The sequence below is a fragment of the Odocoileus virginianus genome, chromosome 17 (genome assembly GCF_023699985.2).
Source record: "Odocoileus virginianus isolate 20LAN1187 ecotype Illinois chromosome 17, Ovbor_1.2, whole genome shotgun sequence".
NCBI lineage: Eukaryota > Metazoa > Chordata > Mammalia > Artiodactyla > Cervidae > Odocoileus > Odocoileus virginianus.
In genome coordinates, this window is record NC_069690.1 from 42,743,378 (window position 1) to 42,769,146 (window position 25,769).

At 36.3% G+C, this 25,769-nt stretch overlaps 1 protein-coding gene across 17 annotated transcripts in view; it reads right to left on the reverse strand.

Moving 5' to 3' along the window:
* The window catches only part of EFCAB3 (EF-hand calcium binding domain 3), a 419,723-nt gene that overhangs the window by 175,589 nt on the left and 218,365 nt on the right, over positions 1 to 25,769 (reverse strand). For 16 of the 17 annotated variants that reach the window (XM_070479568.1, XM_070479567.1, XM_070479577.1 and 13 more), the window contains 13 exons: positions 13,064 to 13,165; positions 12,515 to 12,568; positions 11,413 to 11,517; positions 10,825 to 10,878; positions 9,309 to 9,407; positions 7,029 to 7,082; positions 6,400 to 6,504; positions 5,821 to 5,871; positions 4,801 to 4,905; positions 3,730 to 3,783; positions 2,801 to 2,905; positions 1,386 to 1,439; positions 695 to 799 (listed from right to left, as the gene is read on the reverse strand). In XM_070479568.1, the coding sequence (XP_070335669.1) occupies positions 695 to 799; positions 1,386 to 1,439; positions 2,801 to 2,905; positions 3,730 to 3,783; positions 4,801 to 4,905; positions 5,821 to 5,871; positions 6,400 to 6,504; positions 7,029 to 7,082; positions 9,309 to 9,407; positions 10,825 to 10,878; positions 11,413 to 11,517; positions 12,515 to 12,568; positions 13,064 to 13,165 (1,047 nt within the window). The remainder of the gene's footprint in view (positions 1 to 694; positions 800 to 1,385; positions 1,440 to 2,800; positions 2,906 to 3,729; positions 3,784 to 4,800; positions 4,906 to 5,820; positions 5,872 to 6,399; positions 6,505 to 7,028; positions 7,083 to 9,308; positions 9,408 to 10,824; positions 10,879 to 11,412; positions 11,518 to 12,514; positions 12,569 to 13,063; positions 13,166 to 25,769) is intronic. The other variant, XM_070479569.1, reaches the window with a different exon arrangement.

Below are 25,769 nucleotides of genomic sequence, written 5' to 3' on the forward strand. Positions count from 1 at the left end.
ATATAAAAGCTGAGCCCACAGAAACAGAGAACAGAATGAGAGTTACCGGGGCTGGGGGTTAGAGAAACGGGGAGATGTTGGTCAAAGGGTACAAACTTCCAGTTATAAGGTGAACAAATTCTGAGCATCTAATGTACAGAATGCTACATTTTATATGGTAAAGACTATAGTTAATAATACTAATTGTATACTTGAAATCTTCTTGGAGACTAGATCTTAAATGTTAGAAAAGAATTATAATAATGTGATGTGTTGGAGGTGTTAGCTAATCCTATGGTGATAGTCATTTTGCAATATATGTCTATCAAATCAACAGATTGTGTACCTTAAACTTACACAATGTTATGCGTCAATTTGGAAGGACTGATGCTGAAGCTGAAACTCCAGTACTTTGGCCACCTCATGCGAAGAGTTGACTCATTGGAAAAGACTCTGATGCTGGGAGGGATTGGGAGGAGGAGAAGGGGACAACAGAGGATGAGATGGCTAGATGGCATCACCGACTCAATGGGCATGAGTTTGAGTAAACTCCGGGAGTTGGTGATGGACAGGGAGGCCTGTTGTGCTGCGATTCATGGGGTCGCAGAGTCGGACACGACTAAGCGACTGAACTGAACTGAACTGACTGAAAGATGGACAGAAAAAAAAAGACTCAATAGGCCTGAAAAAGTATAAGAGTGGTTACAGTGCTCACCATCATACGGTAGTTTTTCTATCAAATCCATGAATTCTTCTTCTGTGATCTTGATTCCCATGCTTTCTAAAAAAGTGTCCAGCTTATTGACATCAATATTGCCTCCTAAATAGAGGATAGGAAAGAAATATAGTAAAATTGCATGATTCTAAAACACATTCACTCTATATTAATATTCTTCTTTACTGAGCATGTATTTTATTACAATAAAAATACTTCATTCATTTCTTAGTATTATTGTTAACATTTTTAAGACAAACACCAAAATGTCAGTCTTGTCCAGCTAATACAATAAAAATTTGAATTAATTACCTCCAATTTTGTGTTGGGAATATTGAAAAGCTAGAGCTAGAGGTGCCTGACATAATATTCTGCAAAATAGTCGTTATTTTTGTTGTCTATAATTTCAAATTGTTTCTGCTTTAGACCTAAATCTTAATCTGACAGCCTTCATTCTTCACCTTTTGTTTGCATTTTAAAATGAATTTTATTTCTCTGGGGCTGAATTAGGAAAATTTAAGTTTCCTGCCAAATCTTAGTACAGAAAAGTACTCGGTAAATACCTGGCAAAATGCAGATCTACTGAAAGAAGTATAAATAAAGACTTGATTATGTAGGAAAGGAGGATTTCTATTTTGACAATGCAAATAAAGGTTTCAGATTAAGTCTTTTTAGCATGCTTCTTACTCACGTTTGAGAGATTTTATGCCCTTCATCAACCTTTTCTGATAAACTTTTCCATCAGCTATAAAAAAAAAGATACTTTAGAAATTAATTTTAGAAAAGAATTTAGGAATCAGAAAGATAGTACACATCTCTTAATTTCAGAAAGAAAGAATTTAGAAAATTTTGCCTGAAGAACATTTCAAATGCAAATAGATAACAGATATACCAGAATGTTCACTCACAGTGGTAAAGGAATATAAAGCTAATCATAATAATGAGATGTTCTTTTTTTACTGTATTGACAATGTAAGGAAAATAACATTCTCAAATACTATTTGTGAGAGTTCAAATTACAATATTCTGGAAGGAAATGTGGCAAAACAAAATATTTTGCAACTCTATTTAAAGGAATACAATCTCACTAAATTTTAGGATGTTTGCCAAAATTTATCTACAGGGTTGCCAAAAATAAAAAGGATGTCTATTTATAGACAGAGAACTGGAAAAATAAACCTCAGATTTTTTTACATTATTTACTGCTTTGAGGTAGGAAGAGAGATGGTTTTGTTTTTGCTTACCCGCATTATCAAGGTTTCTATAATGACATATTAAATTGTGAAAAAATAAGAGTTATAAATAAATTTATACACTCACAATATTATGTATGAATGTATGTATCTAGCTATCTATCTTAAAAGCACTAGAAGGAAAGGTCTCAAGATATTAATACTGGTTATCTTTGTGTTATGAAATTAAAAACATTTTTTATTTTCCTAAATTTTAAAATTTCATTTAATTAGATAGTTAAGAACTGCAGTTTTTCCTGAATATACAAAATTATCCACTTATTGGTAAAATATATATTTTATGCTGCAGAAATACGCATAGCTATTTTTCGTTGTTGTTGTTGTTTTATCTTCTCTTTACTCCTATTTCCCTTGTTCCTTCTTTCTTCTTCTTTTTGGTGGTGGTGGTATGTGTGCGCTCAGTCATATCGGACTACCACCAAGCTCCTCTGTCCATGGAATTTTTCATGGGTTGCCATTTTTTCCTCTGGGGGATCTTCCTGACCCACAGGGATCGAACCCCCACTCTTGTGTCTTCTGCCTTAGCAGGCAGATTCTTTACCAACTGAGCCACCTGGAAAGTACCCTTCTTCTTTAAAAAAAAAAAAAAAATCTATTTTCAAATCCAGCTGATTAACGACCTGAGGGCTCAGGGTGAACTTTGACTTGGATGGCAAAGGCAAAACTTATAATTTATAACTGAGAGGGTTAGATTGATGATTTTAAAATACAAATCTAAGCAATGAATCTTTTCTTTGTACTAGCATTAACTTTTTAACAGTTTTCAAGCATTTTCACTCTATTTTGGAATTTTTCAAATAGTTCCACAAAATCAGACTTCCTAAAAAACCCAGATAGCACCCACGAATCTTACCATTAACTGGCACTGTCTCCAGCAAATTCAAGCGTTCATTAGATGTGAGCTTAATCCCCAAGTTTCCCAAAACATTTTCAAGTTTACTAGTATCAACTTTGTCTCCTTTGAAAGAAAAAAAGGATTGTTAACAGATGGTAATTTTAGGACACCATAGTTATCTAAAAATTTTAAAACTTGGGTCATTTAATGTTATCCTCACTTCCATATTTGCACATATTTGAACAGTGTTTACAGATAGTGAATCAGAATTTATTCCTTAATTCTTCATAAAGAGAGTAGCCTCTTAAGCCTAATGACAAGACATCATAGAAGAAAATTACATTATGAAATAGGTCAGTAATTTAAAGTATCTAGTCTTTTTTGTTTTTAATGTTGAATCATGAGATTATTATGGCAATCTTATCAATTAAATTTTCTAAAAATATCCACCTTCCTATATTCTGTGACTATCTAGATTTTGGCTATGTAAACTAGCAGTTATTAACTCAAAAGCTTGCAGGAGCCTGGAGATAGAAAAAATGAATGAAACTGGCTATAGTGAAGTAGACAGCACATGCCTTGTCCAAAAAGAAAACATGCCAGCTATTGTGAGGGAATTCAGATCTTATAAAATTGACTACAGATTGAATTAAACTCATGGGTGTCTAATTTGTGACCACTGATCTAAACACTGGTTAAAACCAGGATAATGTTGCTGGAAATAACAGAAAATATAATTTTTTATTCAAACATCACCACTTATTTTCATGGCTGAATCCTAGATAATCTGAAGTCAAAGAAGAAGAAAAGTTAAGGTGTACATATTTCATAATAAATATATAAAGTATCAACATTAATAAGTTTATTTTGTAATATTGAGAAAACACTATGCAAAATATAATACAGGGTGAATTCCATTTAACATGTTTTACTAATGTCTTACTCACCTGAAAAAGGTTTCACTTCATTCATCACCTTTTCCAGATCAACTTTACCATTAACTGTAAGAAAAGGAATAAATTAGACAGAAATACAGCAAGGAATGTAAGAAAACAATGTTGTATACAGCAGACGAATTTAGCAGCATTTATTTGCTGTAGAGGGCTTCCCAGGTGGCACTAGTGGTAAGGAATCTGCCTGCAATGCAGGAGACTTAAGAGGCCTGGGTTCAATCCCTGGGTTAGGAAGATCCCCTGGAGGAGGGCATGGTAACCCACTCCAGTATTCTTGCCTGGAGAATCCCATGGACAGCGGAGCCTGGCAGGTTACAGTCCAAAGGGTTGCAGAGTCGGACACAACTGAAGTGACTTAGCATGCATGCATGCATTTGCTGCAGAAAAGCTAGCTTTTTGAAAGTACAAATTTCTTTGTTGTTTTTCAGATGCTGAGTCATGTCTGACTCTCTGTAACTCCATGGACTATAGCATGCTGGACTTCCCTGTCCTCTATCTCCTGGAGTGAATTTCTAGTTACAAATAAATACAAATTTCTAGTTATAAAATAAATAAGCTATGATGATGTGATGTACAGTATGGTGATTATAGTTAGCAATACTGTATTGCATATTTGAAAGTTGCTAAGAGAATAAATCTTAAAAGATCTTATCAAAGAAAAACATTTTGTAACTAGGCATAGTGATGGCTGTCATTGGAGAACAGGTCTACTCTAGCTGAACTAGATAAAATAAAAGCTAGCCATACTGATATTAAGTATCCTTTCAATAAATACTGATGCCATGTATTAGCAAATGTGGCTAAAGAGGTGGACTGTGATTTAAGTGAAACCTATCCATTCAGGAAAGGCTGAGTAAAAAGAGCAGAGAGAGATACCTTGAAATCTTTCTCTAATTTGCACATGACACTAGCAAGAGTAGCATGTGTCCTTTCTTTCAATCTGAATTTTTCTTCTAAGCTTTTCATAACACTTCTTGATGTCAAACAAGCATTTTAAATGACTGTTAGAAATAGATATATAAGACTATTTTTTACATAGGGTTCAGTGATATCTAAAATGCTCACCATCAACTGGTAGATTTTGTGTTAGATCTTTGAGTTCCTTTTCAGTGAGGTTCATGCCCATGTTTTCCAAAACAGTGTATACTTTACTAGAGTCAATCTTCCCTCCTTATAAAAAGAGATATATAAGAAAAAGTTAATGTCTCTAAAATGTGAATTTTGAGCAATGAACAATTCCTGAGGTAATATTATGATTATCATTTTCATCCAAAAGACCAAAGCCTAATGAGAGCTTTACAAGAGGACAAAGAATGGAGTACAAAGTACAATAATGGAGTTAGGATTAGAGTTCATTGTTTTAATCTTAATCTTCATGAGAAGCATATCCAGTATAAATATTTAAAGGTGATTGAATAACTTCTCAGAAAATTTTAGCAAGGTGACAATAATTCCAATATTACTAATATTGTCTTGTTTTCACTGTGTTTAAGAGTCAACTTCTAGTTATGTTAAGGGATGCTGATTTTCCATTACAATTAAAAATTTTTTAAAAAACAGGTAAAAACTAAATTATTTAAAATAAAAAATGTTAATAGTAGTAGGAATGTTTATGGATTTGACAGATATCATGAAGGAGGTATGTAATGATGGAAGAGTGGGAATCTTGCTTAGATCTGACCTCCATCATGGCCTGCTTCCTGTCCATCTCTTTCAGTTTTATGGTCCCTTCACTTCCTCAGAGACTTTTTAGGTTTTTGGTGTTCTTTTGTTTTGTCTGAATGTCAGATTACTAGTCTCTGCTGCTGATTTAACTGAGGATGTCCTAATTTTCCCTTTACTTTTGTCAACTTGGGCTCTGATAATTTCTTCCTATGTCAAAATTTGAAGAATTCCAAGAGAGCATGGATATTCTTTCCAGGTTACACCATAAGAAATGATCTCCTAAAGAACAGGTTGATCTATAAAATAAATGATACAGTGTTGAGTGGCAGGGTTTACCATTTAATCACAAGGAAACAGTATAAATGCCAAACATGATGATCTCAGATTGATGTGCATTTAATAAAATGGTTTCTCACTCACCTTTAAGAAACTTTATACCATCCAGCAACCTATTTCGATAGACCTTTCCCTCTGTAAGAGAAAGGACTATTCAGATCACAGAAGAACAATGCAGAGTTTCCTAGACAGTATGAAACCAGTAATTCAGTAAGACATATTTTGTGAATTGACTTAGACATTTTCTGATTTACTGACAAATAATGAGATTACATAAAGTGAAGATACTGGTACTCTACTATGGTGAAACACATCTTTTCCTTTTCTTTTGTGACATTTTCACTTTCCCCTATTAGATCATTCCCTTCTTTTTCTTTTTCTTATTCATTCTCACTTAAATTTTGGATTTGTTGGTAGAATCAAAAGTAATAAAAAATATAATTGAATCCTGATAATAGGAGTCATTATGATGCAATTGTTGATTCTCAAACTAAAACTTAATGGCACAGATAATATTTTAAGATCTAATAGCACCATTTAAAATTACATAACACAGATTGAAACATTATTTTTGACAGGCAGTGAGGTAGAGGTAATTTCAGAAATTTTCACAGTTTAACAATAATATTCCCTAGATGACTACAGTTTATTAGAAATACTCACTATCAACTGGCAGATTATTCACCAGTCCTGACAGTTCTTTATCTGTGAGTTCTATTCCCATATTTCCTAGAACTGTTTCCATGTCATTGACATCAACTTCCTCTCCTTCCAAAAAAAAAAAAAAAAAAAAGAAATGGTAACATGTGAGATTTTAAAGAACTATTTAATTATTCTATATAATAATGAAATCTATGATTGTTTAATTATTAGCCCTAACCTATCAATGACTTTATTGAGTGAGTCCTGTTTGGCTACAGTTATGGCAGAAAATTGAAGTGTTTATTTCTTTAATTTTATTAATAGTAGACACAGAAGAACACAGTACATGGTAATGGATTTTCATAATTTTCTATTTGGGGGATTACCAGCAAAGTAATGAAACTATTTTTATTCCTTTAACATGTATTTTTAGTAAATATTTTAGATTAATTTGGAAAAAATTAGATCATAGGACCTAACAAAATGTGGCACTATGTTTTGTTGTTAAAACATTGATAAACCAAAGTCAAAGTCTAAGAATCATTTTACTAGAAAATAGCATAATTTAAAAAGAAATAGAAAGTAACAGGAGAAAATACAAAATTGTATAAAGAATCAGAATCATATGTATTTGGTAACTTCTTCCTCACCTGTAACATCTTCTATTCTATTCATCACTTTTTTCAGATCAACCTTCTTATAGGCTGTAAAATAGTTTAACCAGGGGAAAACAATAATAAGGACTCAGGAAAAAATCTATAGAATAGGAAGTATTTTTATCTAAGAGTTATTATTACTATAAGATGACCAAGGAAAATATATACACTTAAAATGAAGATTTAACAGTAAACAATGAATAAAAATAAACTACAAAAGGTATTACTGAAAAATAAAAATTTGAATTATGAATATAAGTTTATTTTACCTAATATTCAAGAAAATTCAGGTTATAACTAGTCCATAGAATCAATGCTGACTTTTAAAAATGTGTTGGGATGTGATTTTCTGAGAAAATGAGATTATTGCACACTATGGCTTCCTTTACTTTCTTGGGCTTCAAAATCACTGCAGATAGTGACTGCAGCCATGAAATCAAGACACTTGCTCCTTGGAAGAAAAGTTATGACAAACCTAGACAGTGTATTAAAAAGCAGAGACATCACTTTGCCAACAAAGTTCCACATAGTTAAAGCTATGGTTTTTCTAGTAGCCATGTACAGATGTGACAGCTGGACCATAAAAGAAGGCTGAGCACCGCGGAATTCATGCTTTCAAACTGTGGTGCTGGAGAAGACTCTTGAGAGTCCCTGTTGGACAGCAAGGAGATGAAACTAGTCAATCCTAAAGGAAATCAACCCTGAATAATATTCTTTGGAAGGACTGATGCTAAAGCTGAAGCTCCAACACTTTGGCCACCTGATGTGAAGAGTTGACTCACTGGAAAAGAACTGATGCTGGGAAAGATTGAGGGCAAGGGGAGAAGGGGATGACAGATGATGAGATAGTTGGATGGCATCATTGACTCAATGGACCTGAATTTCAACAAACTCAGGGAGATAGTGAAGGACAAGGAAGCCTGTCATGCTGCAATTCATGGGGTTGCAAAAAGTCAGACACAACTTAGCAACTGAACAACAACAGCAACAACAACATGGGCTACTTTAAACTCTGAAAAAAGACATAAAAAATAAATTTTGGAAAAATGATTTTTAAGGCTTCCTTTAAATACTTTGAAACCCAAATTATTCTATTTCAAATGGCCTATCATTATTATTCATGTAAAAATTTTCTTCCTCAATTATGAAATGGTCTAACTCTGCCAAGTCCATGTTTGTTAGTGGCTCTGTGTGATTGAAGCAGTACTTCAGCTTTATTTTCACTTATTTCTTGAAATTATACATCTTTTCTAATATTTGTAAGGATTGATACCTTGTGTTGCCACGTGTTGATGCAGTGGGCAGATGGAGACTAGTGCTAATCTGTAAGGAATGTTTGCTAGGGGCCACCTGATGCAAAGAGCTGACTCATTTGAAAAGACCCTGATGCTAGGAAAGATTGAAAGTGGGAGAAGGGGATGACAGAGGATTGAGGTGGTTGGATGGCATCACTGACTCAATGGACATGAGTTTGGGTAAACTCCGGGAGTTGGTGATGGACAGGGAGGCCTGGTGCAAAGAGTCGAACACGACTGAGCAGCTGAACTGAACTGAATTATGTAAGTGGTCAGTTTAGTGAATCTCCTGAAACTAAATGGTGGATAAGAACTCAGCCAAAGCCCTATCACTTAACACATCATTTGCATTCATTTCAAATTAAAAACAGGATAAATAAAACAGAATAAATTGAGTCAAAGAAATTTAAACATACCTTTCAAAACAAATTAAAAAAAATACACAAACATATAAATAGTCCCTCTTTTTACTTCTCACTGTCATTACCATACCTCACCATTAATAATTGCTTTCTGTATATTCTTCCAGACTTTTCCTTAGTTTACAAAAGAATACTACATATCTTTTTAGAAAATTAATAACACTATACATATTATTTTATAATTTTTTTGCTACAGTGACCAAAAAGAATGCATGAATCAATGGCTGGAAAAATTGTGTTAAAGCCTGAATTGATGTCAGTAATATAAGAATCAGTGAAAAACACACATTGCAGATCTTATTTTATAAAACCAGAGAAGAATAACCCCTCTCTCTTTTACTAGCACCCATTCCCAGCCCAAAATGTGTAAAGAAATAGATTACAGGTTTTAACTGGATTAAAAACATGGAAGCCATATTGTTGTTGTTCTCCTGAAAGCTATTCAAAGGTTTGTTTTTTGTTTTTTGGGTAGCAAATAATTCAAACCTTTGAAACAGTCATAATTAATCCTCAAGCTCAACCTCTATTTAAAATCACACATTTTCCACAATGCTCACCACTCAGAAGATCCTTCAGGTGATCAAGTTCCTCTTCTGTAAGATTGACCTCCATGGCTTCTAACACAGTATCCAGGTTACTTACATGAACCTTTCCTCCTTGAAAACATGAAAGGAAAGGGAGAAAGGAAGAAAAATGGAATGATTCTAAAATATTTTAAAAATTCATAAATATTTTACTATTTTCAACTAACAGATATTATTGGTTTCCCCCATTCAGGTTTATTGAGATATATTAATATTTGACACACATCATTGTACAAGTTTAAGGTGTACAACATAACGATTTGACATATCTATATACTGCAAAGTGATTACCAAAATAAGGATAGTTAATGAATTTACATTTCTCATAGTTATAATTTTGAGGTAAGAACTTTTGTTAAGATTTATACCATTACTAACTTTCAAAAATACTATACAGTATTAACAATATTGTTAATAACAGTCATTGTGCTGTACATTACATCTCTAGGACTTATTCACCTTCCAACTGGAAATTTGTATCCTTTGATCACCTTCACCCACTGCCCTCCTCACCCCCAAACCTCTGGAAACTACCAATTTTCTATTTCTATGAGTTCAGTTTTTTAAGATACCATGTGTAAGTGAGACCACAAAATGTCCATCTTTTTCTCTCTGACTTATTTACTTATACCCTCTATTTATAGTGTTGCAGATGGTAGGGTTTCTTTGTATTTTAATGGCTGAATAATATTCCATTGTGTGTACACACACACACACACACCCCGCATTTTCATTTTATTTATTCATTCAGCCATCATACCATGTCATGGTTATGGTAAATAATGCTGCAATAAACACAAGACGGCAGATATCTCTTTGAGACAGTAACAGGTATTACTGCTACATGAATATACACTGATAAAAGAGAATGACATCATAACCTGGTATAACTGCTAATATTTCCAAGCAAAGAACAAAACTACAATAGATTTTTCCAGCTCTTTACAAGCAGAGTTAGAATTTAAAGAGTTTAAAGTAAGATTAGTACTTCTCTCCTCAAACCTTAAGCACACCTGCTCAGGAAAATGTTAGGTGGGATAGGAGTTAAGCAACTATAATGAGAGCGCTAATCAGTACTCTTCACAAAGAAGTAGAGATTAGCATTAGCATCAGAGAGTAGCATTTTCCCCCCTCAGTGCTTACTCTCAGATTCTTTTCTCTATTCGTCGGCACATCTGGAATAAATGGCAAAACTTTTCCCTCTCTCCCTCTTGCCTTCCTTCCTACTCCTTCTGCTCCCTCCCTCTTTCCTTTCCTTCATCTCTTTCTTTCATCTTTCTTTTATTTGTTTATATAAATTTTTTTTCAGAAAAATTCAGAAAAATGCAATCTATCAGAGAACTTCCTTCTAAGATAAAGTAAAGGTTTTTAGCAGGAAAAAACACAGATGTAAGAAGCAAAACAAGAAGCAAAATAAAGTATTATAGTTTTTTGATATGAATTTAACACTTGAGGAGGATATTTCACAAGCCTAACCATGTTTGCTTACTTTTGTTACTCCTCACATCCTTCAGCAATCTGTTTTGAAATACCTTTCCATGAGCTGTAAGAAAAGGTACAATTCAGATCTCTGGAAAATTGACATAAAAATTCACTGAAAAATTATAAATTGTATATTACAAAAAGTTACATTTTAATGATGTGCTTTAAAATTTAGTCTATTTTATAGCCACAATATTGACATTTAAGAATATAAATATCTTTCACAGTAGCAAACTTATCTATTACTTGGTATTAGAGACATTTATAAGCTTAACTCTCCTACAGTGCAATTCTACAAAATACATAAAAATATTTTTGCTTTATTCTACTGATGTTCTATTCCTTTCTTTTTTATTATTTTTCATTGTTCATATTGCAAACCTAATGCTGACCTGAGGGACAGTATTAGTCACTTAGAGATGATTCAAGTTGTGTTTGAGGAGATAATGATGAAATTTATTCTCAAGTCAAAAGTGCCTTTCTATTGATTTATGGCATTTTGGGGCAAAACTGTACTATTAAACGATTAGGAGCTGCTCATGCTGACCCATAAGGTCAAGTTCCCTGGGAGGCATGGTACATTCTCGTGGCTTACCATCAATGGGCAGTGTTTTCATCAGTTGCTCAAGCTCCTTATCTGTAAGCTCAATTCCTATGTCTTTTAGAACATTTTGTAGGTTACTGGAATCAACTTTTTCTCCTTTGAAAAGATGGAATATTCATAGGTAAAACATTAAGGGCCAAGCTAATTATTTCAAATCATCTACAAGTATACTTGTGCTACAGAATGAATGATTTCCTAATAAAAAGTCAAATCAGAGCTTCCCTGGTGGCACAGTGGGTAAGAATCCACATGCCAATGAAGGGGACATGGGTTCAATCCCTGATCTGGGAAGATTCCACAGGCTTCAGGGCAACTAAGCCTGTGTGCCACAACTACTGAGCCTGTGCTCTAGAGCCCGTGAGCCACAACTGCTGAAGCACACATGCCTAGAGCCTGTACTCTGCAACAAGAGCAGTCACCACCATAAGAAACTCGTGCACCTCAGTGAAGAGTAGCCTCCGCTCACAGCAACTAGAGAAAGCCCATGCAAAGCAAGGAAGACCCAGCGCAGCCGAAAATAAATAAATAGATAAATAAAAAAATTTTTAAACAAACTAGTCATTTAAAAAAGGTCAAATCAAAAATAGATTTTGTTCCTTAATAAATGGGATTACTCCTTACTTAGAATAACACCACATAGTATAGAAGCAAATCTGTTTGTACAATTATCTACAATTAGGCCAAGAGATGGTTAGTACAATAAAATACATAATCATCAGAGTATGACCTATTTTACTTTATTTTGTTAAAACTATGTGATTAGCTGTTTGCAATGAACTTATTATGTTTAATGCTTCACTCTGCTTTTACTCTGTCCATCTAGTTTTTGGAGGCATAAATACTCATGGAATACTTTTATTGAATAAAAAACCCATCAAATATAAGACTTCTAATGAAGAAATAGTCATTTTGTTTTACTTATAAAACCGAGATAATGTTAGCTTAATCTGTTGGTCAGTAGATGAAAATATTTTATCAAAATGAACACTGAAAATATGTTAATTTATAAGTCACATATTATATATTGGGAAATACTATTAAATTTTTATCATAAACCATGATTTAGTATAAACCATTTATAACAAATTCCTACCTGTAAAAGCTTTTACTTCATCCTTCAAGGTTTTAAGGGACACTTTATTATCAACTGTAAGACAGAAAACATAACATGAATCTCATAAAATGATTTAACATAACATAAGAACACTCTCCCCTCTTCTGATTATAACAACTAGCAATAGCACTTAATAAGTGTACTGGGCATTTTGTTAAGCATTTTAAACAGTCATTCAATAAACATTTATTCAAAATAAGCAAAGAACATGGATTAGAAAATATTATAAGTATTAAAATTAATGCTTTCTTCAAAAATGTAAATTTGACTTTCTACCCAATAAAATATCAAATCTTATATTTGATAATGAAAAGATGGGTTATTTTGTAGAGGCCAGCTTTCTTGTTCTCAGAGTTCAAAAGACTCTTCTATTGACCATGCCAGCAGTACCTGGAACAGTAATATTCCCATCTTCTTTAACTTTCTCACCTCCAATCTTGATATCTTTCCTATGAAATTTCCTTTATTTCTTTCCTTCCTCTGTTAAAGGTACAAAGCTCAAAAGACAATGGTATCTAATACACTTACCACTGACTGGCAGGTTTTGTGTCAGATCTTTAAGTTCCTCATCAGTGATCTTGATTCCCATGTTGCCAAGTACAGTTTCCAGGTTTTTGATGTCAACATTTCCTTAATTAGAAAGAGACTGGACTGTGAAGCACATTTATATGATTCCAGAGAAGTTATTTTTAAGGGTTTTTTTTTTTTATGCATATACCTTTTGAGAATCTGAGAAAGGCTATGTATCTTACACTCCTACAAAGTGCACATGTACTTATTTATAAACTGTGCATTAAGATTTAGAGGATGTTCTGAAGCCCTTCCATGGACCTCATAAGTATTCATGAAACTAAAACTTTTTCTTTTAAACTAAAACTTAAAAGATCTGATCCACATTAAAAAACTAATTCTTTTGAATCATGATTATGTCTTTTAGCATAAAGATCAAAGATTCATTGAATCAAATATATAAAGGAAATTGACAGTGTAAATAATATTAGGATGCTTTCCTTTAGCCCAATTTGGGGAAGAAGATCAGAGTAATTAGTATATGCAAGATTTGAAACAATAAATAAAATATTTTTGGACAGTTCACAGGATTAAAAAAAAGCTCACTACTAGTGGGAGTGATCAAGTGGAGTAGGGCTTCCATAGGCACACTAAAATTACAACTATTTATGGAGCAGGTATTTTTTTTAACTTTAAATTTCATATTGGAGTATGGTTCAGGTGTATAGCATAGTGACTCAGTTATACATACACATGTTTCTATTCTTTTTCAAATTTTTTCCCCATTTAAGTTGTTACATAATACTGAGCAGAGTGCCTTGTGCTATACGGTAGGTCCTTGTTGGTTATCATTTTAAACATAGCATTGTGTACATGTCAAGCCCACATTTCCTAACTAACCCTACCTTTCCACCCTTCCCCTCTGGTAACCATAAATTTGGTCTCTAAGTCTGTGAGTCATTGTGGAGCAACTATTAATGAGAAATATTGGAAGATTAGCAGAAAAGACGTTCTACAATTACAGATATAAAGAAGGAACTCACAATAAGATGGGTAGGAGGGGCAGAGATGTAGTAAAGTTAAGATTCATACTCTTGAATGGAAGATCCACAACTGGATGATGAATACAATTGTAGAGGTTCTCCCCAAGCCGTGAGGGGTTCTGGCCCCTGAAACTAAGAGCTAATTCATTGAAAAACAACAAGTTTGTATATCATTAGTCAGATTCATCAAGAATAAAAGAGAAGGCCCAAACCAATAAAATCAGAAATGATAAAGGAGAAGTTATAACAGATAGCAGAAAAATACAAAAGATCATAAGAAATTACTACAAATAGTTACACACCAATAAAATAAACAATCTAGAAGAGATGGATAAACTCCTAGAAACATACAGTTTAGCCATATAGCCAGGTGGGCCATAGTCCATGGGGTTGCAAAGAGTCAGACACAACTGAGCGACTAAGCACAGCACATGACAAGCCCACAGATAACATCATCCCCAATAGTGAAAAGTTGAAAGCTAAGATTAGGTACAAGACAAGAATGACCACTCTCACCACTTTTACTGAACAAAACATTGGAAGTCCTAGTCACTGCAATCAGACGACAAAAAGAAAATAGAAGAAATCTAAGTTGGAAAGGAAGAAGTAAAACATCACTGCTTGCAAAAGACATGTACTATACATAGAAAATTCCAGTGACATCACCAAAAAACTACCAGAACTCATCAATGAATTCTGTAAAGTTACAAGATACAAAATTAATCTACAGAAATCTATTGAGTTTCTATATGCTAAAAACAGAGTATCAGAAAGAGAAATTAAGAAAGTAATCCCATTTACCATTGTGTCAAAAGGAATAAAATACCTACAAATAAATCTAACTAAAGAGGTAAAAGACTTGCATTTGGAAAACTATGAGACACTGATCAAAGAAATTGAACATGCATAAATAGATGGACAGATATCCTGTGTTTGTGGACTGGAAGAGTCAATGTTGTCAAAATGGTTATATTACCCAGTGCAATCTATAGATTCAATGCAATCCCTATCAAAATACCAAGGGCACATATCAAGGTACATATCAAAATACCAAGGACATTTTTTCACGGAACTAGAACAAATAATTTTAAAATTTGCATGGAATCACAAAAGACCGGCAAGTCAAAACAATTTTGAGAAAGAAGGATAAAGCTGGAGGGTATCACACTTCCTTATTTCAAAGTATACTAAAAAGCTACAGTAATCAAAATAATAAGGTACTGGCACAATAATGGATTCATAAATCAGTGGGACAGAATAGAGAACCCAGAAATGAACTCTCACTTATATGACTGAGTAATCTATGACAAAGGAGGGAAGAATATAAATGGGAGAAGGCGAGGGTGGGATGTTTCAAGAAAACAGCATCGAAACATGTATATCTAGGGTAAAACAGATCACCAGCCCAGGTTGGATGCATGAGACAAGTGCTAGGGCCTGGTGCACTGGGAAGACCCAGAGGGATGGGGTGGAGAGGGAGGTGGGAGGGGGGACCGGGATGGGGAATACATGTAAATCCATGGCTAATTCATTTCAATGTATGACAAAAACCACTGCAATGTTGTAAAGTAACTAGCCTCCAACTAATAAAAATAAATGAAAAATAAAATAAAATAAAATGGGAACAATACAATTTCTTTAATAGATGGTGTTGGGAAAACATGCAAAAGAATCAAACTGGACTACTGTTTCACACTATGTACAAAAATAAATTTAAAATGGATTAAAGGCTTAAATGTAAGCACTGAAACCCTAAAATTTCTAGAAGAAAACACAGGCAATAAGCTCTTTAACATAAAGTTTCAACAGTATCTTTCGGATCTGTCTCTTCAAATAAGGGAGACAAAAATATAAGCAAAAAGGGGGGAAAAATAAGCAAAAGTAAACAAATGGGACTATATTAAACAAAAAGACTTTTGCACAGCAAAGAAAAACTATCAACAAAATGAAAAGGCCATCTACTAAGTGGGAGATGATATTTGCAAACAATATATCCAATAAGGAGTTCATATCCCAAATACACAAAGAACTCAAACAACTCAACACTTAAAAAAATCCAATTATGCCCAGAAGTGGGATTGCTGGGTCATATGGCAGTTCTATTTCCAGCTTTTTAAGAAATCTCCACACTGTGTTCCATAGTGGCTGTACTAATTTACATTCCCACCAACAGTGTAAGAGGGTTCCCTTTTCTCCACACCCTCTCCAGCATTTATTGCTTGTAGACTTTTGGATAGCAGCCATCCTGACTGGTGTGTAATGGTACCTCATTGTGGTTTTGATTTGCATTTCTCTGATAATGAGTGACGTTGAGCATCTTTTCATGTGTTTGTTAGCCATCTGTATGTCTTCCTTGGAGAAATGTCTATTGAGTTCTTTGGCCCACTTCTGGGCATACACACCAAGGAAACCAGATCTGAAAGAGACACGTGCACCCCAATGTTCATCGCAGCACTGTTTATAATAGCCAGGACATGGAAGCAACCCAGATGCCCATCAGCAGATGAATGGATGAGGAAGCTGTGGTACATATACACCATGGAATATTACTCAGCCATTAAAAAGAATTCATTTGAATCAGTTCTAATGAGATGGATGAAACTGGAGCCCATTATACAGAGTGAAGTAAGCCAGAAAGATAAAGACCATTACAGTATACTAACACATATATATGGAATATAGAAAGATGGTAACGATAACCCTATATGCAAAACAGAAAAAGAGACTCAGATGTATAGAACAGACTTGTGGACTCTGGGAGAAGGCGAGGGTGGGATGTTTCAAGAGAACAGCATTGAAACATGTATATTATCTAGGGTGAAGCAGATCACCAGCCCAGGTTGGGTGCATGAGACAAGTGCTCAGGCCTGGTGCACTGGGAAGACCCAGAGGGATTGGGTGGAGAGGGAGGTGGGAGGGGGGACCGGGATGGGGAATACATGTAAATCCATGGCTAATTCATTTCAATGTATGACAAAACTACTGTAATGATGTAAAGTAATTAGCCTCCAACTAATAAAAATAAATGGAAAAAAAAATCCAATTAAAAAAACTGAACAGAGACTCTGAGCAGACATTTTTGTAATCAAGACACACAGATTGCCAACAGGTATATGAGAACATGCTCAATATTACTAATCAACAGGGAAATGTAAGTCAAAACCACAATGAGCTATCACCTTACACCCATTGGAAAGCCTATTATCAAAGAGACAAATAACAAGTGTTGGAGAGAATGTAGAGAAAAGTGGACTCTTGTACACTGTTGGCAGCAATATAAATTTGTGCAGCCACTGTGGAAAACATTATGGAGGGTCCTCAAAAAATTAAAAATAGAACTATCATATGCTCTTGCTATTCTAACTCTTGGGTATTTATCCAAAGAAAATGAAAACACTACTTAGAAAAGATGAATGCACCCCCCTATTCATTGCAGTATTATTTACAAATTTACAATAGCCAAGATATAGATAATCACCATCGTGATTATCTGGGTCGTGAAGATCTTTTTTGTATAGTTCTTCTGTGTATTCTTGCTACCTCTTCTTAATATCTTCTGCTTCTGTTAGGTCCATACCATTTCTATCCTTTATTGAGCCCATCTTTGCATGAAATATTCCCTTGGTATCTCTAATTTTCTTGAAGAAATCTCTAGTCTTTCCTATTCTATTGTTTTCCTCTATTTCTTTACATTGATCCCTGAGGAAGGCTTTCTTATCTCTCCTTGCTAATCTTTGGAACTCTGCATTCAAATGGGTATATCTTTCCTTTTCTCCTTTGCTTTTAGTTTCCCTTCTTTTCAACGCTATTTGTAAGGCCTCCTCAGACAGCCATTTTGCTTTTTTGCATTTCTTTTTCTTGCGGATGGTCTTGATCCCTGTCTCCTGTACAATGTCACGAACCTTCGTCTAATTTGGTTAACATTTTTATTACAAAAGCTTTGAATTCTTTATCTAGTAAAGTGTTTATGTCTGTTTCATTATTTTTCAGGAATTTTCTCTTGCTCTTTCAAATGAGACCACTTCTTCTGTCTTGTTATTTTGCTTAACTTTCTCTATGTCTATGTATTTAGGTGAAACAGTTGTCTGTTGAGGGCTGTCCTTATGTGGGAGTGTCCCTATACAGACTGCATGTTCCCAACACATTTGGTAGGAGAGCTGGATTTGACATGGATGCAAAGTCAGGTCTTTCCTCAGGGTGTACTGGCAGTTATCACCTTGATGAGGGGATGCATGGAGATGGAATAGGTAGAACTGGAGCTAGGTGTGAGGTGAGACTTCCTCCCTACTCAGTGGTCCTTCATAGTCTTATTGGGATTGAAGTCTGATCCCAAAATGCTGGAGCTAAAAGCCCTGAGGGTTGGTTCTGTTCCCTCTAAGTGAATGCTTTTACTTCTCCCAGTACTGGAACCCTTGTGCATAAGAGGGTACTGCTGAAGCAAAGGGGTCCTTGCATGCTCTCAGATCATGTCCGCTGAGGACAGAGATCAGGTTTTCTCAGTGAGCTGCGTATGTGGGAGCCGACAGTTGTTTCCTTTGTTCTGTTCAGACACAACCTGTGTACAAGTCCCCTTTGACTCTCAGCTGACCACTGCCCCGTCTCCACTCCCCCTGCCTCTTGTGGGTGTGCACCACAGGGTAGGCAGGCTCATATGGACTCTTAGCACATATTAGGGTGTGAGCTATGGTGGAGCAACTACCATCAGAGCTCTAGGCTGCCTCAGATGTGCTGCTTGAGTAAGTGCCAACAATGGTTGCTGCCAACCAACCCAGGCTCTACCCTAGGACCCGGTCACCACTGTGTGACACAGCCAAGTTTTCTCCCCAGGCATGGCAGCCCTAGATCCTGTGCCATGCTGCAACATGGACTAGGCAGGATTGGAGTGTTCACTCGGTTCAGGCTGCTGTGCACACCAAGGAAAACCCAGCAACCACTAGAGTAGTCCTCTAACTGCCCTTTTCCCCCTGACTAGGAGGCAAGGCATTGTGTGTGTGCTTGCTCCTCATGAGCAGTGTCCAGGCTTCCTACAGCCCTTCTGTTAGTCCCAGCAGCCCTCCATCTACCTCCCATGTTTAGGAACCCAGGGCTGGGGCACCCGATCTGTGTGTCTTGCCACACACCCGTCAAGGTGGGTCTTGGTCCCTGTATTCTCCCTTTTTCCTCTGAGTTCCCTCCCAGGTGCACAGTTGCTGATCTGATCACTTTTCTTCTCTTCTTACCTGATTGCATGTGGGTCTTTCTTACAACCATGGCTGTACAAGAGTCTTTCTGCCAGTTTTCAGTTAGCTTTCAGTGAGAATTATTTCACATATAGATTTAAAAAAAATTTTATTGCAATATAATTGATTTGGGGCTTCCCAGGTGGCACTTCCCTGGTGGCTCAGAGCGTAAAGACTCTCCCTGCAGTGCAGGAGACCTGGGTTCGATCCCTGGGTTGGGAAAATCCCCTGGAAGAGGTCATGGCAACCCATTCCAGTATTCTTGCCTGGAGAATCCCCATGGACAGAGGAGCCTGGCAAGCTGCAGTCCATGGGGTTGCAAAGAATCAGACATGACTGAGCGGCTAAGCACAGGTGGCACTAGTGGTAAAGAACCTCCCTGCCAATGTGAGAAACACAAGAGATGCAGGTTCAGTCCCTGGGTTGGGAAGATCCCCTGAAGGAGGGCATGGTAATCCACTCCAGTATTCTTGCTTGGAAAATCCCATGGACAGAGGAGACTGGCAGATTACAGTCCATGGGGTCGCAAAGGATCTGACGTGATTGAAGTGGCTTAGCAGCAGCAACAGCAACAGCATGCTTGACTTACAATGTTGTGTTAGTGTCTGCTATAGCAAAGTTAATAAGCTGTCCTTATATGTATATCCACTGTATTTTTGATGTGTTCTTGGGGGAAGGTGAGTTCCATGTCCTCTTACTCTGCCATCTTGATTGAGTCCTCTTATTTTGTTTTTTTCTGTTACAACCAAACTCTACATTAGTTTTCAATAAAATAAAGTAAAAATAAAGTAAAGTAAAACTTTAGTGAAAACTCCAGATAATTAATAAAGATGAGATGAACAGATCTTACCTTAATTGATACAATTATTTGAATAAGTAAATCATTTACAATATTCTAATTGAATAGAGAAATACATAATGTAGATTTCACTGCATTCAGAGTTGCCTCTCTATCAGGGGGCAGACAGACTGAAAGCCACAATCACAGAAAACTAATCAATCTAATCACATGGACCACAGCCTTGTTTAACTCAATGAAACTATGAGCAAAGCCGTGTAGGGCCACTCAAGATGGATGGTTCATGGTGGAGAGTTCTGACAAAATGTGGTCCACTGGAGAAGGGAATGGTAAACCACTTAAGCATTCTTGCCTTGAGAACCCCATGAACAGTATGAAAAGGCAAAAAGATAGACACTGAAAGATGAACTCCCCAGGTCGGTGGGTTCCCAATATGCTACTGGAGATCAGTGGAGAAATAACTCCAGAAAGAATGAAGAAATGGAGCCAAAGCAAAAACAAAACCCAGCTGTGGTTGTGACTGGTGATGGAAGCAAGGTCCGATGCTGTAAAGAGCAATATTGCATAGGAACCTGGAATGTTAGGTCCATGAATCAAGGCAAATTGAAAGTGGTCAAACAGGAGATGGCAAGAGCGAACATTGACATTTTAGGAATCAGTGAACTAAAATGGACTGGAATGGGTGAATTTAACTCAGATGACCATTACATCTATTACTGTGGGCAAGAATCCCTTAGAAGAAATGGAGTAGCCATCATAGTCAACAAAAGAGTCTGAAATGCAGTACTTGGGTGTAATCTCAAAAATGACAGAATGATTTCTGTTCGTTTCCGAGGCAAACCATTCAATATCACAGTAATCCAAGTCTATGCCCCAACCAGTAATGCAGAAGAAGCTGAATTCAAACAGTTCTATGAAGACCTGCAAGACCTTTTAGAACTAACACCCAAAAAAGATCTCCTTTTCATTATAGGGGACTGGGATGCAAAAGTAGGAAGTCAAGAAACACCTGGAGTAACAGGCAAATTTCACCTTGGAGTACAGAATGAAGCAGGGCAAAGACTAATAGAGTTTTGCCAAGAAAACGCACTGGTCATAGCAAACACCCTCTTCCAACAACACAAGAGAAGACTCTACACAGGGAGATCATCAGATGGTCAACACCGAAATCAGACTGATTATATTCTTTGCAGCCAAAGATGGAGATGCAGTCCTGTTATGCAGTCAGCAAAAGCAAGACTGGGAGCTGACTCTGGTTCAGATCATGAACTCCTTATTGCAAAATTCAGACTGAATTTGAAGAAAGTAGGGAAAACCACTAGGCCATTCAGGTATGACCTAAATCAAATCCCTTACGATTATACAGTGGAAGTGAGAAATAGATTCAAGGGTCTAGATCTGATAGACAGAGTGCCTGATGAACTATGGATGGAGGTTCGTGACATTGTAGAGGAGACAGGGATCAAGACCATCCCCAATAAAAAGAAATGCAAAACAGCAAAATGGCTGTCTTAGAAGGCCTTACAAATAGCTTTGAAAAGAACTGAAAAGCAAAGGAAAAAAGGAATACCTCCATTTGAATGCAAAGTTCCAAAGAATAGCAAGGAGAGATAAGAAAGCCTTCCTCAGTGATCAGTGCAAAGAAAGAGAGGAAAAATCTTTTCCCATAGAATGGGAAAGACTAGAGATCTCTTCAAGAAAATTAGAGATACCAAGGGAATATTTCATGCAAAGATGGGCTCAATAACGGACAGAAATGGTATGGACCTAACAGAAGCAGAAGATATTAGGAAGAGGTGGCAAGAATACACAGAAGAACTGTACAAAAAAGATCTTCACGACCCAGATAATCACGATGGTGTGATCACTCACCTAGAGCCAGACATCCTGGAATGTGAAGTCAAGTGGGCCTTAGGAAGCATCACTATGAACAAAGCTAGTGGAGGTAATGGAATTCCAGTTGAGCTATTTCATATCCTAAAAGATGATGCTTTGAAAGTGTTGCACTCAATATGCCAGCAAATTTGGAAAACTCAGCAGAGGCCATATGACTGGAAAAGGTCAGTTTTCATTCCAATCCCAAAGAAAGGCAATCCCAAAGAATGCTCAACCTACTGCACAATTGCACTCATCCCACATGCTAGTAAAGTAATGCTGAAAATACTCCAAGCCAGGCTTCAGCAATACGTGAACCATGAACTTCCAGAGGTTCAAGCTGGTTTTAGAAAAGGCAGAGAAACCAGAGATCAAATTGCCAACATCTGCTGGATCATCAAAAAAGCAAGAGAGTTCCAGAAAAACAGCTACTTCTGCTTTATTGACTTTGACTGTGTGGATCACAATAAACTGTGAAAAATTATGAAAGAGATGGGAATACTAGACCACCTGACCTGCCTCTTGAGAAACCTGTATGCAGGTCAGGAAGCAACAGTTAGAACTGGACATGGAACAACAGACTGGTTTCAAATAGGAAAAAGAGGACGTCAAAACTGTATATTGTCACCCTGCTTATTTAACTTATACGCAGAGTACATCATGGGAAACGCTGGGCTGGAGGAAGCACAAGCTGGAATCCAGATTGCCAGGAAAAATATCAATAACCTCATATGCAGATGACACCACCATTATGGCAGAAAGTGAAGAAGGACTAAAGAGCCTCTTAATGAAAGTGAAAGAGGAGAGTGAAAAAGTTGGCTTAAAGCTCAATATTCAGAAAACTGAGATCATGGCATCCAGTCCGATCACTTCATGGCAAGTAGATGGGAAAACAGTGGCAAAGTTTGTTTTTTTGGGGTCCAAAATCACTGCAGATGGTGACTGAAGCCATGAAATTGAAAGACACTTACTCCTTGAAAGGAAAGTTATGACCAACCTAGACAGCATATTAAAAAGCAGAGACATTACTTTGCCAACAAAGGTCCGTCTAGTCAAGGCTATGGTTTTTCCAGTGGTCATGTATGGATGTGAGAGTTGGACTATAAAGAGGGCTGAGCGCAGAAGTATTGATGCTTTTGAACTGTGGTGCTGGAGAAGACTCTTGAGAGTCCCTTGAACTGCAAGGAGATCCAACCAGTCCATCCTAAGGGAAATCGGTCCTGGGTGTTCATTGAAAGGATTGATGTCGAAGCTGAAACTCCAATACTTTGGCCGTCTGATGCGAACAGCCGACTCATTTGAAAAGACCCTGATGTTGGGAAAGATTGAGGGCAGGAGGGGAAGGGGACGACAGAGGATGAGATGGTTGGATGCCATCACTGGCTCAATGGAAATGAGTTTGGGTAAACTCTGGGAGTTGGTGATGGACAGGAAGGCCTGGCATGCTGCGGTTCATGGGGTTGCAAAGAGTTGGACATGACTGAGTGACTGAACTGAACTGAACTGAACCAAATTAGAGAAAAGAATAGATAAAGAAAATTTCACTAAATTTATCAAGAAACTAGAAAATATAAAAAGATCTACTCAGAAATGAGAAGTTAAATAGTTGAAGTAAAAGAAACTAGAAGGGTTGAATAGCAAAGACTAAATGATACTGAAAAATGCATAAGTGAACTGGAAGATAGACTAATGGAAATCATTCAATCAGAACAGTGAAAAGAGAAACAAGTTTTAAAAAATCTTTTAAATCATTTAAGAGATTTCTGGGATAACATTAAGCATATCAACATTCACATTGTAGGGGTCCCAGAAGGAGGAGAGAGAGAAAGAAGGGGATCAAAGATGTATTTGAGTAAATCATGGCTGAAAACTTCCCAAACCCAAAGAAGGAAACAGATATCCAGATATAGGAAGGACAGAGGGTCCCAAATGAGAAGAACCCAAACAGACCCACACCAAAACCCACACTATTTTACTGTAATTAAAATGGCAAAAGTTAAATATAAAAATAGAAATTTAAAGGCAGCAAGAGACAAAGGGAATCTCCATAAGGCTATCAGCTAATTTCTCTGCAGAAACCTAGGAGGCCAGAAAGGAGTGACATGCTATATTCAAAATGCCGAAAGGGAAAATCCTGTGACCTACAATAGTCTATCCAGAAAGATTATCACTTAGAATAGAAGGAGAGGTTAAGAACTTATAAGACAAGCAAAAACTAAAAGGGTTTATCAATACTAAGTGAAGTGAAGTTGCTCAGTTGTGTCCGACTCTTTGCGACCCCACGGACTGTAGCCTACCAGGCTTCTCTGTCCATGGGGTTTCCCAGGCAAGAATACTGGAGTGGGTTGCCATTTCCTTCTCCAGTATCAATACTAAGCCTACTCTAAAAGAAACATAAAAGGGCTTTACCTAAGTGAAAAGAAGGCAAATATATAGTGAAGACTGAGGATTTACCACTTAAATAAATCAGTGTATAGATTTAAAGACAAAAAATTATAAAAGCAACTGTAAGTACAATAAATAATTGAGGTGTAAGCATGAAGATGTAAAATGTGACATCAAATACATAAAATGTGGGAGAGGAGAGTTAAAGATGTAGATTTTTTTTAAAGAATGTGTTTGAACCTAAATGATGACCAGTTGTGGCTCAGAGGTTAAAGCCTCTGCCCACAATGCCAGAGACCTGGGATCGATCCCTGGGTCAGGAAGATCCCCTGGAGAAGGAACTGGCAACCCACTCCAGTATTCTTGCCTGGAGAATCCCATGGACGGAGGAGCCTGGTGGACTACAGTCCACAGGGTCGCAAAGAGTCAACACGACTGAGTGACTTCACTTTCACTTGCAATCATACATAGTTATAGGTCACCATATATAAACCCCATGGCAACCACAAAGGCACACAGCAGACATAAAAAATTAAAATGAAAGGCCACAAGGACACTACTAAAGAAAACCATCAAGGACTTCCTTGGTAGTTCAGTGGCTAAAACTCCATGCTTACAATACAGAGGACTCTGGTTTGAGCCTTGGTCAGGGAACTAGATCCCACATAACTAAGAGTTTGCATGCCTCAGCTAAAGATCTCACATGCTGCAAAAAAGATTGAAGATCCTGTGTGCCACAACTAAGATCTGGTGTGGTCAAATAAATAAATAAATATTAAAAAAATAAAAGAAACACTAATGAAACCGTGGGCTGTTCAAAAGTATATAATTAAAAAAAGAAAGAATCAAATCACAAAGGAAGAAACAATGAAAAAGAAATGAACAGAGAACTACACGACAACTGGAAAAACAAGTAATAAAATGGTAATAAGTACATAGTTATCAACATTACTTCAAATGTCAATTGACTAATGTTCCTATCAAAAAACTTAGAGTGGTTGATTAGATTAAAAATGCAACACCATTCTATATGATGCTTACAAGATACTCACTTCAGAGCTAATGACACACAGACTGAATGTGAGGGGATGGAAAGAGATATTTCATGCAAATGGAAATGAAAAAAAAAGCCAGGGTAGCAACACTCATATCAGACAATATAGCCTTTAAAACAAAGCCTATAATAAAAGACAAAGAAGGACATCATATAATGATAAAAGGATCAATACAAATAAGGATATTATACTTGTTAACATATATATACCCAATACATGAGAACCAAAATACATAAAGCAAATGCCAAGGGACACAAATGGAGAAATTGACAATAATAAATATAATACTAAGGGACTTTAATGCCCACTTACATCAATGGACTGATCACCCAGACAGAAAATCAATAA